This window comes from Tauraco erythrolophus, chromosome 13 (genome assembly GCF_009769465.1).
Source record: "Tauraco erythrolophus isolate bTauEry1 chromosome 13, bTauEry1.pri, whole genome shotgun sequence".
Lineage (NCBI taxonomy): Eukaryota > Metazoa > Chordata > Aves > Musophagiformes > Musophagidae > Tauraco > Tauraco erythrolophus.
In genome coordinates this window covers 23,671,166-23,685,598 of record NC_141477.1, presented here as the reverse complement: position 1 = coordinate 23,685,598, position 14,433 = coordinate 23,671,166, and the positions used below count along the sequence as shown (strand labels likewise).

The 14,433-nt window shown below is 60.0% G+C and overlaps 1 protein-coding gene across 1 annotated transcript in view; it reads left to right on the top strand.

The window, feature by feature from the left end:
- The window catches only part of LOC147527949 (NHS-like protein 2), a 31,092-nt gene extending 26,790 nt beyond the window's left edge, over positions 1–4,302 (top strand). Inside the window, 4 exon segments of the mRNA XM_086619922.1 lie at positions 2,212–2,373; positions 3,417–3,624; positions 3,898–3,929; positions 4,016–4,302. Of these exon segments, the coding sequence (XP_086476048.1) occupies positions 2,212–2,373; positions 3,417–3,624; positions 3,898–3,929; positions 4,016–4,302 (689 nt within the window).
- The last annotated feature ends 10,131 nt before the right edge of the window (positions 4,303–14,433 follow it).

The window sequence follows — 14,433 nt, the reverse complement described above, 5'->3', positions numbered from 1 at the left end:
ACCCTGCGCTGGCCAGGCTGGCCTAGAGCTCGGTCAGGTTGCTCAGGGCTTGCTTGAGCCTTGACAATCTCCAGGGGTGGAGGGTCCCCGGCTCGCAGGGCCCTGCTCCAGTGCTTCCCCACCCTCAGATGGAAGAATTTTTTCCGTGGGGCTGGCACAGGCGCTGGGAATGCTGTGGGGCTGCTGGAACCGTGGGGCGATGAACAGCAAGGGCAGCTGGGGGGAGCCTGGGGGGCACATTGGGAGTGTCTTCCTCGGCCGTCTGTGGTAGCTCTTCACAGAAGGAGTAAAGAACACATCTGCTGGCATCTCAGAGGAGAAATGAATAATATATTGTCACTTGAAATAGCACAGTCAGGTCTGGGTGATGGGAGCGTTTGGGTCCTGGCTGCACTTAGGCACAAAGATGCTGGAAGGGGCCGCTTGGGCTCACCTGGCAGGAGCGCAGGAGCCGTCCCACGAAAGGAAATACCTTTTCAAAGAGATCACAGTTGGCCCGTGGAAATCATCCCCTTCACGCACTCTTTAAAGCCAAGAGCTCGGCAGGAGCAGACGTTTTTATGGATGACAAAAGCTGCAATAAAAAGCTTTTAAGCTTTGGCAAGGATAGAAGCCCTCAGTCTTCGAGGCCAAACCCCTTCTTGGTTGTTTTGGGAAGGAAACCTGCTTGGGAGGCCAGATCGTTCCCAGAGTGTCGTCCCTCAGTGACCTTGTCCTTTCCGATGAAGGATCCGGACTGGCCCTGGTGCAGGGAGGTGGCACCTGCCCGCGTGTGGCTGGGAGCCATGTGCCCCGGTGACAGCAGCTCTGCGTGGGGGATGCAGTCGGTATCACATCTGGTTTATTTTCTACTTCACATAACACTGCTCTGGTCCCCCAGGCCGTTTCCACAGATATTTTAAACCAAACCCAGGCTGACAACAGCTGCAACCTGCCCTTGTCCCGCGGCTGAGATGAACACCCGCCCCAGCACCAGCCTTGGAGGAGGAGGTGAGGAGCGTTTCCCAGGCTCCTGCCTTCCAGCCGCGCACGCGTGGGCTGCCGATAGGCGGCTAAACCCCTCCTTGGCCACCCGTGCCTCCAGACCCGCTGGGTCCAGGACGCCTCCCGCTACTGCTGCGGAGCTTCCTCCTTGTCCTTCCTTCGGTTCAAGGCAGCAGTCCTGTGTCGTGGTCACTGCCCCAAAGCCGTTTTCTGAGGGCACGGAGCTGCCATGTGCCGCAGCGGGTGGTCCAGGGCGCCCGCTGCCCCCGGCCGTCGGTGCCAGCACTGGAGGTCACTCCCCAGACCTGTGGCATCGTCCCCTCCGCGCCAGCTGGTCGGGGTGCTTGTGCAGGCTGCGGGTTGCAATCACCCTAGCTGTGCCAGTGGCAGCAACAGCACCTCCGGCACTGTGTTGGGCTTCTCCCCTTCCCGGCATGCTGCGTTGTCCCGCCTTGGATACCGTGCCACGTTCTCAGTGCGTGCCGGGCCCTGCAGCTCCGGCAGCAAAACCGCTGCAGCGCTGGGGCGTAGCACCCCGAGGCCCGTGGGCTCTTAATTCCTTTCCGTTTCCAGAAAGAGCTTAGGCTCCTGAATGCTTTCCAAGCACCTGGATCCTGCTGCCTTCGCTGGGAGCTGTAACTTTCTCTGAACCACGTTGCAGACCAGTGCACACAGGGAGCCGACGCATCAGCATTCCCTGGACATGGATTATTACTTCCCAGCCCAGAGCACCGAGCGCTGGGCAAGAGGAGGATTCGGGTGCAAACACAGCCCGTCCTGCTGCCAGCATCTCCTGTGGCAGCCCCCAGAGCAGCTGGGAGTTTTTCTGCAGGAGCAAAGAAACCAGGGCAGGTGGTGGTGGGCTTTGACTTCCCCTGGGCATTGGCAGCTGCCCGTGCCATCTGCCCTGGCTGGAAGGTGCCACCGATTGAATTCCTCTTTCCCTGCACCCTTTCCCCATTGCTTCCCGTGGCGGCACCTTAAGATGCCAGCATCCCACCCCAGCTTTGCCTCTCCAAGCATTGCCTTCGGGTGATAATAAAAAAGACTCTAAGTTGCTGGGGTTTATCGTCCATGGAAATTTTCCTGCAGGTGCTCGTAACTCTCCAGCAGGTGGTAATCGGCACGAGGGACGACGGTCGGTGAGCTCCGCGCCAGCAGCGTGTGGTCTTTGTGTTCTGTCCTTTCATGTGAATAAATCTTTCCCTCTGCTCTCCTGTCCCGCAGGTCTCTACAACTCCATGGACAGCTGGATGATCGTCCCCAACATCAAGCAGAACCACTACACCGTCCACGGGCTCCAGAGCGGCACCCGCTACATCTTCCTGGTGAAGGCCATCAACCAGGCGGGCAGCCGGAACAGCGAACCCGCCCGGCTCAAGACCAACAGTACGTGCCCGGGGCGATCGCCGATGGCCATGCCAGCTGCGATGGCCGCGAGGGGAGAACCGCGGGTTGTTTAAGTTATTGAACGTGCCTGTCTTACTCAAGAGTCTTGGATCCTTCCCTGTCTCCAGGATGGTCTCTTGCCACCCCACGTAGTGCTTGGGGCCCCCGTCAGCTCTCTGCCCCATCAGCGCCCATCCCGTGGCTCCTGGGGCAGTCCAGGGTTGTAGGAGATCACGAAGGTCCATCTTTTTCTGCTCTCTTTACGGCTTTTTGGGGCTGATTGTATGGAGTCCTGGGGCAGTTGTGTGCCGGTGCGTGTGCTCTGCGCGCAGAGGCTGGGGATTCTGGGGAGTCAGACGGAGGACTGAACAGTGGTGTTAAGACCACACCAGAATTAAGTTGCATGTGCAGTGTAGGTTTGTGGCAGCTATTCCTGCGTTGGCACGGGTCTTGCGGCACCATCCCCACCTCCCCATGCCATCAGGCTCCCCAGCTGGTGCCCATGGTGAGGGGGCCGGGGCAGAGAGCTGCCCCAGATCCCCCCCTGGGGCAGAGAGCTCCATGCTCTTCAGATCATTTCTCTCTGTGTTTTTTGAGTTTCAACCTCCTTTCCCTCTGTTGGTCCGGGAAGGTGAGCAGATCCTGGGCAGGGAACAAGCCCACAGTGCCGGTGCTGCTCTTGACTGTGCTCCCCTCTGTTCTCGCTGGCAGTGCAGGGGTGGTGGCTTTGGTGAGGCAGTTGGCAGCAGGGACTTGCTCTCCTCATTCCAGCAGGGCTGGGGAAGCCACGGCACAGACAGGGGCACGGGGAGCAGCTGGAGGACCGACGGCTAATGGGTCAGCCCCATGACAACAGATGCACAAGGCACATGGATGTGCCTCCAGCATCATGCTGGGCACCTGTAATCCCATGTCCTTGGTGGTGGGGAAACCTTTGGCTCAGGAGAGTGTCCAGAGAGCCTGGGGCAGGTGTCTCCTGCCCGTTCTGCCTGCACGACGATGGTGACAACGTAAATCCTAATCCATGTGTCCTGTTCTAACAGGTCAGCCATTTAAGCTAGACCCCAAGATGGCTCACAAGAAGTTGAAGATCTCCAACGATGGGCTGCAGATGGAGAAGGACGAGAGCTCCTTGAAGAAGAGCCACACGCCCGAGAGGTTCAGCGGAACGGGATGCTACGGTGCAGCCGGCAATGTCTTCATCGACAGCGGCTGCCACTACTGGGAGGTGGTGGTGGGATCCTCGACCTGGTAGGCAGCGCCGTGGTCTCCCCTCCCTCTCCTAAAGCCCTCAAACTTCCACAGAGATGTTGTGGGACACACTGGGGTTAAAGGGCAGGGGTTGGCAGACCTGCTCACGGGCAGGGAGCTGGGTGAGACCTTAAATCCACGTGGCTGTGGCACGTTAAAGCCGCTTGTGCAGCACAGCGGGGCGAGAACGGACGGTTCCTGCTGAAAGCAGGAGGTCACACGGGGAGGGAACGGGGCTTTTCCCCAGCCAAGCCTCTGCCAGTGGCTTTCCAGTCCCGTAAAGGCCGTCACCATGCTGCTTCCAGGTAGGGCAGGGCTTTTTAAAGCACAGGGCGCGGCAAGCAACGGGGCGGGAGGCCGCTCAGCAAAGTTCTCCTCCCCTGCAGGTAAGCCATCGGCGTGGCTTACAAAGTCGGCACCCCAAGAAACGAGTGGCTCGGGAAGAAATCCTCGTCCTGGGTCTTCTCCCGCTGCAACAACAACTTCGTGGTGCGGCACAACAACAAGGAGATGCTGGTGGAAGTACACACGCAGATGAAGCGCCTCGGCACTCTCCTGGATTATGACAACAACGCGCTCTCCTTCTATGACCGGCCAACTCCCTCCACCTCCACACCTTCGAGGTCTCCTTCATCCTCCCGGTGTGTCCGACCTTCACCATCTGGAACAAATCCCTGATGATCCTCTCGGGTCTGCCCGCCCGGAACTTCATAGAGTACCCAGAGCAGCAGGAGGTGTAACTGCAGGCCCCAGGAGTCCCCGTACGTGTCAGGGATGAAAGCCTGTCACTAGGCTGCACGAGCCCTGTCGTGCCACCGCGGTGTTGGCACCAGTGACGCTGGCGCCTGCCGGCGGTCGGGAGTCAGCCGCCAGGAGCCCGCTGGCAGCCGTGCCGGAGGAGCCACCGTGCCGCTCCCATGACGTGAGCGCCTTCCCACACGCAGCTCCGTTTGGTTTTTGAGGGGAACGAGGAGAACCTCGAACCACGGCTGGAAACAAACTCCTGCTGGCGCTGCCTGAGCGCGGCTCGTGCAGCCCTCAGCGGTGCGCTCCCATCTCTCCCAAAGCGGATTGGCACCAGGGTGGTTTTGTCTTCCTGTGGGGGCTGGAAAGGATGGGGTGGGCTTTAGGCACTGCTGGGGTCAGGGGGACGTCTCGCGTTGTCCCCGCAAGGTGCAGGTCGGAACAGGAGGGATTGGCTTTTGGGGCCGTTGGTATCTGAGCATCATATTTTCTGGGAGAACCTTCTGTCGGGCTGAAGGTCGGCAGCTCTCTGGTGTGGCAGGTGATTGCACGGACCCCTCGCGCTTGGTGAGCGCTGGCGTTGCGGTGTGGTGGGTGGTTGGTCAGGTGGGGTGGTGGTGGTCGTTAGGTGGTGGTGGTGGTCCAGGTGGTGGTGTTGGTTGGTCGTTAGGTGGTGGTGGTGGTCAGGTGTGGTGGTGGTCAGGTGGTGGTGATGGTGGTCAGGTGGTGGATGGTCTGTGAGAGCGATAGGCAGTGCTGAGGATGGTCCCGCTGCCTCTCCCGTCCGCCCACACGCTGCTGCTGGCGCATCCCCTGTGCCTGTGGGGTTTGTCCAGTCCCAACAGCGGAGGGCAGCCGGCCGCAGACCCCACCCCACTGTGTCTCACCCCTCGGGAGCTGACCAGGGTCAGGCAGGCCCCCTCCCATAAGGAACGAGCCGAGGAGCGTCTCACACCTGCACAGAGGTTTGGCAGATGCTCCTTCCTAGAGGCAGAGGTCCAGCCGTGCCCGGCCACGTGCGGCTCTGGCCGTAAGCCCTCTGTTAGCGTCGTGTTGGTGTCCCTGCAGAAAAAAAAACATCTCCCCGTGCTGAGCAGATGGTCAAGCCCTGCCCAAAGACCATCAGTGTGCTTTATGACCCAAAATCTCCATCTATGACCCTAAAAAATCTTGGCTCTTGGTTTGTTCTCCACCATGGTGTGTGAGCGTGGAGCCATCCTGTCGCTCTGTGGCAAAGGACCCAATCCATCCCAAGGGCTCTAGCCTCTGGTTACTGGAGCTCTGCAGCTGCCACCAGTGCCCCCAGTAACCACAAGCACCAAGTCGTCTGGCCAAGCTCCAGCTTCCACATTGGCTTAAAAGCCAGGAGGAGCTGAGCTGGGCACACCCACCCCTGTGTCGCAGGGAGCAAAGACCCGGCATGGGCACCTGCAGCCAGGGTCCGTGGTGTGATTTGGGGCAGATGGGCGTAAGGTGCCCGTGTCACACCGGTGGCAGGCGGCACGGTGTGATGGGATGCCCAGGGTAGGCGAGGAGGTCAGGCAGCACGGGGCCCAGGATGGGCTGGTGCTTGAGCTCTGGTCTGTGGGGTTCGAAACCTTGTGTCCTCTGGACGTGGTGCTGTTGGATGCCTCGGTGGCATCTCACAGGGACACGTCAGGCTGAGGCTCCCAGCTCTGCCAGCCTTCTCCTTTCTTTTTTTTTGACTTGCTGATAGGGAACTACCTCAAAGCCCGGCCCCGGAGGGGTAGGCGGACCGGTTCCAGGCAGGGGGACAGCCTTGGAGGCTTGTCCCCGAGGGCTGCAGGAGGAAGCTGGTGAACTTGGCTGGAGCCGGTTGGTCCTGTCCAAAACTGGGGCTCCCCGCCAGCAACCCGGCCTGGGGGACGCTGGTCCGAGGAGAGCGAGTATAAAAAGAGCAAGTTTTTCTGGGCAGCGTCCCTCGGCTTCACATGCCTTCGGTGGGTGTCACCTGGGGCAAGGGATCTGGCCCCGCACCGCGGAGCCGAGGGTAGTTTTGCCGTGCTGCAGCTGCTTCCCGCGGAGCCTGGCAGGGTGTGCGGCGCACAGAGACGGTTTTATTCGCTCCTCCTGGCCGTGGCATGCGGGAGCAGCGGCATGCGGAGAGCCGCGGGGTCGGGGAGCAGCGGGGGTCGGGTACGCAGCGGGGTTGGGGAGCAGCGGGGTCGGGCAGCAGCGGGGTTGGGGAGCAGCGGGGTCGGGGGAGCAGCGGGGTCGGGCAGCAGCAGGGCCGGGGAGCAGCGGGGTTGGGGAGCAGTGGGGTCGGGGAGCAGCGGGGTCGGGGAGCAGCGGGGTGGGATCAGCGGGGTTGGCGTGGAGCCGGTTGCCCACAGCCAAGCACACAGACACAAATCATTTTGAGAGGGTAAGTTTGCCATTTTCCGTGGGATGTTGTTTCGAGGCCGCGGTGGGGCTGTCCCCAAAGGCGGCTCCTCCGCGTGCCGAGTCCCGTCCCGCGCTGCTCGGAACGCATCGACCTCCGCCCCGAAGGGCCGGGCGCTGCGGGCGGGGGACTGAGCCTTGGCCAATGGCGGACGCCGAACCTTCCGGCACCGCGTTGCTGGGGGACTGGGCGCACCCATTGCGTCCCATTGCGTCAGAGCGCACGGAGCCGTTCACGTGACGTTTGCACCTGATGAAATTGCACTAACCCGCGCGGAACCCCCGCCCCCGCTCCGGCCGTACCGGGGGCTTGCCCGTGGACCCCCCGCCCCGGGACCCCCCCCCCGCCCGCGCCCCCGCTGCTGCTCTCGGAGAACCCCGCCCCCCCGCTGGTAAATGACGCTTTGCCCCAGCCCATGAGCCAGCGATCCCATTGGTCAGACCCGCCTGGTGTACGGTGACGCAGCAGTAGGTTAAGCACAATCCGCGCCCCGGCGGGCCCACCGCAGCCCGGCGCGTGAATGAGCGCGTTTCACACGGCCCCTGCGGGGGCGGCAGGACGCGGGGGGGCTCCTGGCGCCGCGCGACCCCCGGACCCCCCTTTCCACGTTGTACCAGCGGTTCGGGGGTGGCTTTGGGGGGGGGGGCTGTTCTTCCTGTTCTGTTTTTTTCCCTTTTTTGTTGGTTTTTTTTTTTTTGTGCAACTTCTTTGTTAATGTGTACATATATATATATAAAAAAATATAATATAATATAATATAATACAGACGTCACTGGCTGTGTCCGTGTGTGGCGGAGGCTGGGGGGTGATGCCCCAGCCACGGGCCGCTCTGGCCCGTGGCGGTTGTGTACCCTGAGCCCTGGCACGTGCAGCCCCTGACCCGCGGGGTGAGCAGCAGCCTCTGCGTCACGGAGCCCGCGGGTGGGATGAGAGCCCGGCCCAGCCGAGCCCTGGCTGGCAAAGCCCCCGGGAACACCGAGGCTCCGTGGGGCAGCTGGGCGGGAGGGTGGCAGGAGGGTTTTGCTCCCCTGGGGATGAGCGCTGCGGTGCTGGGCTGGGCTCATGGTGGGGCCGAGCATTGGCCGGGACATCTCTCCCCACGCCAAGGAGCCCCAAAACAGTGTGGCCAACAGCCTCCTGTGCCATCTTCCCATCGCATACCAGTGTCCCTTCTCTGCCATGGAGGCTGAGGCCAGCAGCCTCCATGTCCCCCTGCCCGAGCACAGCCCCTCCAGCCCACCTGCACGAGCCCTGGAGCTCAACTCTGGCTGTAAACCACTCTCTGCTCCCCATTGCTGGAAGGGAGCTCTGCCTGCGCACGGGGCTGTGTTTGGGTGAACAGGCTGTGGCTGAGTCCCAACGGGGTCTGATCCTGCTGCGTCTGCCCCAGGGAGCTGCTTCAAGAGGCAGGAGTCCAGCCAGCTCCAGCGAGGAGGAGCATGGCCCTCAGCACCAGGCTCCGGCTTCAACCAGCCTGGCCAGTGCTGAGCCCCATCCGACCCCCTTGGGCTGGATCCCTGGGCAAAGGCAGGGCTGGGTTGGCCACCTAGGACCACGTCCCTCAGGGTCTCCCCAGACCCCACCAAACAGCACTGGTCCCCAGGTGGGCTGGGACCCCCTGTGTCACCCCATCCTCTCCTGGCTAAGGACAACGCTGGACTTGTGTGGGGGCCACCTGGGCAGAAATCTGTCCCGATTGCGCGGAAAAGAGGCATCTGCAGAGGGTGGGAGCCCAGGATCGACCTCATCAAGGGCAAGTGAAGATGGAGCCCAGCTTTGTGGAGCATAAGTGTCTAAATATTATTAAGTGGAAAACATATGGTGTGAACCAACACTGTAGAATTAAATATTTCTTACTTTATTTCTTTGCCCTGGGCTTTTTCCCATTAAACATTAACCAGCAGCACCATGGAACTGGCCTCGGGATTGATCAGCTGCTTTCGTTATGTGACAAATCCATGCATTTGCGTTTACCCCAGACCTCTGCTCTCAATGCACGGCGTTGCTGACAAACACGACTGTAATGATGTCGCTGCTCCTGCTGCTTCCCCACAGCACCATCACCATGAAGACCCCGAGCTGGAGCCCCACAACGGGCTCTTGCTGCAGCCCCACGGGCTCACAGCCTACGTGGCTCAGGGCACCTTCCCCTCAGTGCCAGGCTGGGGTGACGGGAGGGGCTGGGGGGTACGGGGACGATGGTGAGGGGTCAGCCTGTGCCGAGACGGCTGCCCTGGGCAGAAACGCAGCAGCTTCTCCTCTTGTGTCCTCTGGCTGTGCCCAGAGCCTGCGGAGAGCAGCCGTCGCATGGGACCCTCCTGGCTCCTGCTTTGCCCTTCGGCCAGCGCAGGATGAGCACAGCCAGCCCCGGTCCCGGGATGCTCCTCAGCCCCTCGGCCATCCGGGTATGGCCGGGGCGCTCTGTCCACGCTCGCTGGAAGCCAAAGGAAGCTCCTGCCCTGGAAAAGGGCAGTCCTCGCTGGTCGGCTGGATGTTACGGAGCAGCTGGTGCCGGCCGGAGAGCAGGAGGAAGCTTTTTCCTCTTTCTTCGTGCTTTGTTTGATGCCTTTCTCCATTAACCTCTGGTTTCTAGGAAACAATCTCTCTTGTTGATGGGCACCTGGGAAAGTCAATTTAAAACGATTACTGACGTGCCAGGCTGCTTCATAGAGAGAAAAAGACTTCACGGCGAAGATGAAATGAGCCTTTGCCACTGCTTTCCAGGAACGCGCTTTTAAACACATCAGGCTTCACTGTCACGAGCACCACAAATCAAACTGGAAATCGCTTCCTCGAGTCAGTCGGGAGGGGAAAAAATCAGCCTGCAAGCCGTGAGTGCCACGATGGCCACTACGGCCATGGCCGCGAGGGCCACTGCTCGGTGAGGCGTGTGCGCAGCGCGGAGGGGTCGGAGGTGCCGAGAGCCCGGGTCTGCACGGCCAGAGCCTGGAGCCGCTCCTGCTGCGGGGCCAGGGCAGGCGGGAGCCCCAGCGCCCGCCACCCCCACGGCACGGGTGCTCAGGGCTGCGGGGCCAGGGGCTCTCGGCTTGAGACCCCAGGCTCCGAGACCGGGGAGATGCAGGAGAAGGCTGGTTTCTAGGCTGTCGCAGGGGTTTGGGAAGGCTGGCGGGGGGGTTGGGTGGGCTGAGGGGAAGGTTGATGTTGGATTTTTACTTTTTTCTTTCCCCTAGAGTGCATGAAACAGGAAATTCAAAACAACACCCTTGGCGAAGCTCAAAATCCTCCTGACTCCATGGGAGCCCTGGGGCTGCACCCTTTGCTGCAAAGCAAAGAGAGAGGAAAAAATACTATTTTTATATAGCAAGTGACATCAAGAGACGGCCTCATCTGTTCCTGTCTGCTGAAGACAACGGCTCACGCTGAGATGTGATCATCCTGACCGGGAATACAAAGCTGCAGTCCCTCCATCCATGGACAAAAATTCCTTTAACTAACTGGTGAATTCACTCCAGGTTGAAAAAAACCCACAACAGTTTAATAAATGGACAGAACAGAAAATTACACCCCTGAGCCATTCATAGACTGCGCCGGGTAAATGATTTATAGTCTCTGCGCTACATTGTCTGAACCGGCCCCAAATTAGTCCTCCTTAATAGGACTCTAATTGAGATTTTAAATACTCGTCTGAAACATCAGCCCCTGAAACTGACTGTTCTTGATCAGGAGACACGTCAAAGCACCACTCAACGCGCTGCGGAAATCCCTGGGTCTGGCTACAAGCCAGGGACAATACCTGAAATGAGACAGCAGACCACAGCGTTCCTGAGCATCTCCGGGCGCTTATGGACATGATCACCCAACGGCTGTCGGCGTTTGGGCCAAGGGGGACAGAGAAGCAGGGGGTGCCCGGGGGGTGCCCGGGGGGTGCCCGGGGTGGAGTGTGGCATGGAGCTCTCTGCCTCAGGCACCCGTGCTCCCGAGGGGATGGTCCCCGGGCCAGCAGTGCACGGCGCGAGAGCCACAGACGCCCAGTCCTGCCCACGGCTGTGGGGGACGAGGCCGTCTGTCGGTGGCACTTTGTGTCTCGGACTGAAAACGCCCGGGAGGTGCCGAGGAGAATGGGTGCGGAGGGATATTTGGGCGACAACATTCCTCTTTCCGCAGCCCAGCAGGTCTCAGCCCCCTCTGCATGGACAACACGACAAGGGACAGGATCAGAAGCCGGAGCGGAGCCACGGAGCAGCGCAGGGCTGACCCTTAGGTGTCTGTTTCCCCCAGGGTCCCAGGGCAGCGCTAACACAATGCTGAGCATCATTCTGAAGCACCAGCAGACACGGGCTGCGCCAGAGGCTGCAGAAGCCAGAGTGCAGGAGCGCTGGGAGCAATCGCGGAGGTGACAGACGGCTGCAGAGACACACAGACCCACCTGCAGAACGGCGGCCGGGAGATGCTTCTCAGCCTTTTGGAGGCATTTGTGAAGCTAATCTGGCCCCTTCCCCTGGGAGCACCACGTCAAGGCTCGTCACAGCATCCAAGTGGGTCCACGCGGTCCAGGCAGGAGCAGCACAAAGGCTGTTAAATGGAAACGAGTCCAGTTCTCCATGGCAACGAGCAAGAACTGGGTCAGGCGCGGGATGTGAGGAGGCGAACGCTCCCAGAAGTTTTAAAAGTAAATACTCAGCCGGAAAGGGACACAGAGCCGCGGGGACAGGGTGGGAGACCCTGAGCCCTGGGTGCCTGGGACCCCAGAGCCGAATCGTGGCTCCCACTAGCGCAGTGGGTGTCGAGCCCAGCTCCAAGCAACGCAGCCGCTGCCTTTGCCTGTGTGCTCGGGAGCTGGAGCCTTCATCCCTATCCTGCTCCGAACACGCAGGCGCCTTTGCCATGACAATCCTTCGGTAATCACCTGCAAGTTGAGGGCCAGTGCTGAGCTGTCAGGGCAGAAGTGACGGGGGAGGCGATGGGAAGGGAACAAGCTCTGGGATGTGGGGCTGGCGGAGCGGAGCGCCAGCTCGCCCCGTGCTGCCCACGGCCGTGCCGCAGGCCGGGAGCTGACGCCAGCACGCTGCACACCTTCGCTGCGGCTATAACATACACGTGGCCAAATTAAACATCAGCTCCGAATTTTGGAACAGTGAAAAAATCACCTGCAGCCTTTCCACGGGGCCGTCAGAGCTGTGCGTTCAGCCACCGTGTTGCCGAGGAAGCACCGCCGCTTGCGGCCGATCCGGCGGTTTCGATGGCACTCGGGCTCTGATATTTCACGTGCCAAAAACGTGGCAGTCGCCTGTTCGATCTTCACCCTTCACTTGTCACTGGAAGCCCTCGGTTCTGCTCCCAGCTGGCTCAGGACGTGACCCTGGTGTGAATGACTTCTCTCGAGCAGCGTCTTCGTTTGTGCAACGGGCTTCTTCATCCTGCTCTACCTGGTGGTGAGTGAAACACACTCTTAACGTTCACGCAGCACCCTGAGAACGGCGGGGAAGCTGTTGATGACAAAATTGCAGGGTTATTTCAGCTCGGCAGCACACAGCGACTGCAGGAATACACAGCAGCATCCTCGCCAGGACCCGGGCACAGGGTGAGGGGCTCATGGGTTCGAGGGGCTCACGGGTTCGAGGGGCAGGTTTCGGTACCGCACAAAGGAGCCCGGGCAGCGCTTTGAAACACAGGGAGCCGTCACCAAAACAGAGCGCTCAGAGCCGGGTCTCACGCTCGGCTGCCGTGTGCCCGCAAGTCTCACTGCTGCTCTGGAGAGCCTCCAGCCTGATGGCCCTCAGCATCACGTTTTCACCCGGGTAGCCCATCATCGTCCCAGGTGGTGGGGGGTCACCAGCCAGCTGGGACCTCCTCCAAAAGTAGTTCCCCTGTATTTTTGAGCTCAGCCCTTTGAGAAGCATTGCTGTGACATTCTCACCTGGCTCAGGAGAGAAACAGCTTCTGGACCTTTCCTGGAACCCTCTTCTTAACCTGTGCTCTTCTCCACCTGCAGCTCTACACCCATGACGTTGGGTAGCATGGCTCTTGAACCAAGAGCTGCCCAGCCAAGCCATGGACTTGAGGGATCGGAAACAAAGGTAGTGAAGGAATTTGTAATTAAATTGCCATTAGATGGGTAACAGATTGTCTGGCAGCTGACAGTGAGTGAAAACGCTCTATTCTGTCATGTTTTATCAGCGTGAAAACCATTTGCAAGTGCTCTAATTACATTCCTAATTGCCAATGTGATTAGGGACCTGCAGCTGTTCATTAAACGTGTGTCACCCTCAGCCAGCAATCTGTAGGAGAGAATATTTAATTAATTGAATAGGACACTGGTTGAGAAGAGGAGATGGACAAATGTGGGAGTTGAGCGAGGAGCGGAGGACCCTCACACCGGAAGGAGCTGGTGGGTGGCCGTCGCCTTCTCCCAGCCCCGGGCACTGTGGCATACCACCTCTTTCAGGAACTTAATGAGCACCGTCTTGAAAAGATCAGGTTTCTGTCCGTATTGCTCCCACAGGAGCTCTCCTGCCCTGATGGGCAAGAACTAACTTCCAATTTCCAGTCGAATTGTTACCTTCTAGCAGGTTTTGCTCTTTGCCCCCAGGACGGTGTGCTCCATCTTGCTCCTGCCTCCAAAACAGCCTCTGCTCCCCCCAGCTCTTCCCCCCGTGCATCGACAGTGACCAGAGCTCACCCGGCTCCCGCATGCAGGAGGATGGAGGCTCCAAGGAGCCCCATGACACTGCATCCCTCTTGGCAACTCTTCCACACCTCTCTTCTTCTTCCTCAAACACACTGACAGCTCGGACGGGGTCTGACCTCTGCAGAGATGGGCTCAGGGGCTGGTGGCTCTTCCCAGCCCTCCTCTGCTGAGCACCCACGTGGGGTGAGGCTCAGCGCTGCCGTCTCGAACTGACCCGACTGCCAGGGAAACCGCAGGGCAGGCGAGTCTGGACGGAGGCTTCGGCGCTGAGCTCAGACCCCGCTGGGGGGGTCAGACACTGGGAGGCGGTGAGGCTGGTCCCAGCTGGTGCAGGAGGGGAAGGAACGCACCCCTCCAGGGCACGGGGGAAAGAACAGGCTGGGGCTGCCGGGTGAGCGGGATCACAGCGGGACATCACGCTCCCCCCACTTGCCTGAGCAGCCAGGCAGGGAGGATAAAGCGTGAGTGCACCCAGATCAGCTCGCTCCTTCAAATTTAACATAGCCTGGTGCCTTAAAATGCTCTTGTTCACAACAGGCAGAGCCTTAGGAGGCTTCACTTTAATCTCTGTTTAATTTCCACTTAAGAAAATGTCACTGTGGATGTTTAATAAGAATTAATTCTGGGGTTTGTACAGTTACTTTCAATTAAATAGTCCCAGTGTTTCCTGACTCTTCAAACAGACACTAGAGCACGTTGAATCCTGCTTCCCATCCATTAACTCCAACCTCACTCAGCATCAGAGCCCACGTTCCTGCAGCCGAGGTTCCCAGTGTCACGCAGCCACCGTGCAATGGCCGAGCAGGAGCTGGGGCTCCGGTCTGGGCTCTGCCGTGCCGGTGGTTTATTCCAGCTGACACCAGGCTCCATCCCAGCCTGGAGGTAATTTTAGCCGCAAGACCCAAGCCGGGTGCCTGCGTCATCTGTGGCGATGATCCGGTCTGTCTGTGACATTGTTCCTGGAGCTGCGGGCTCATGGCGCGTGGTCCGGGATCTGGCCAGTTTTCACTGG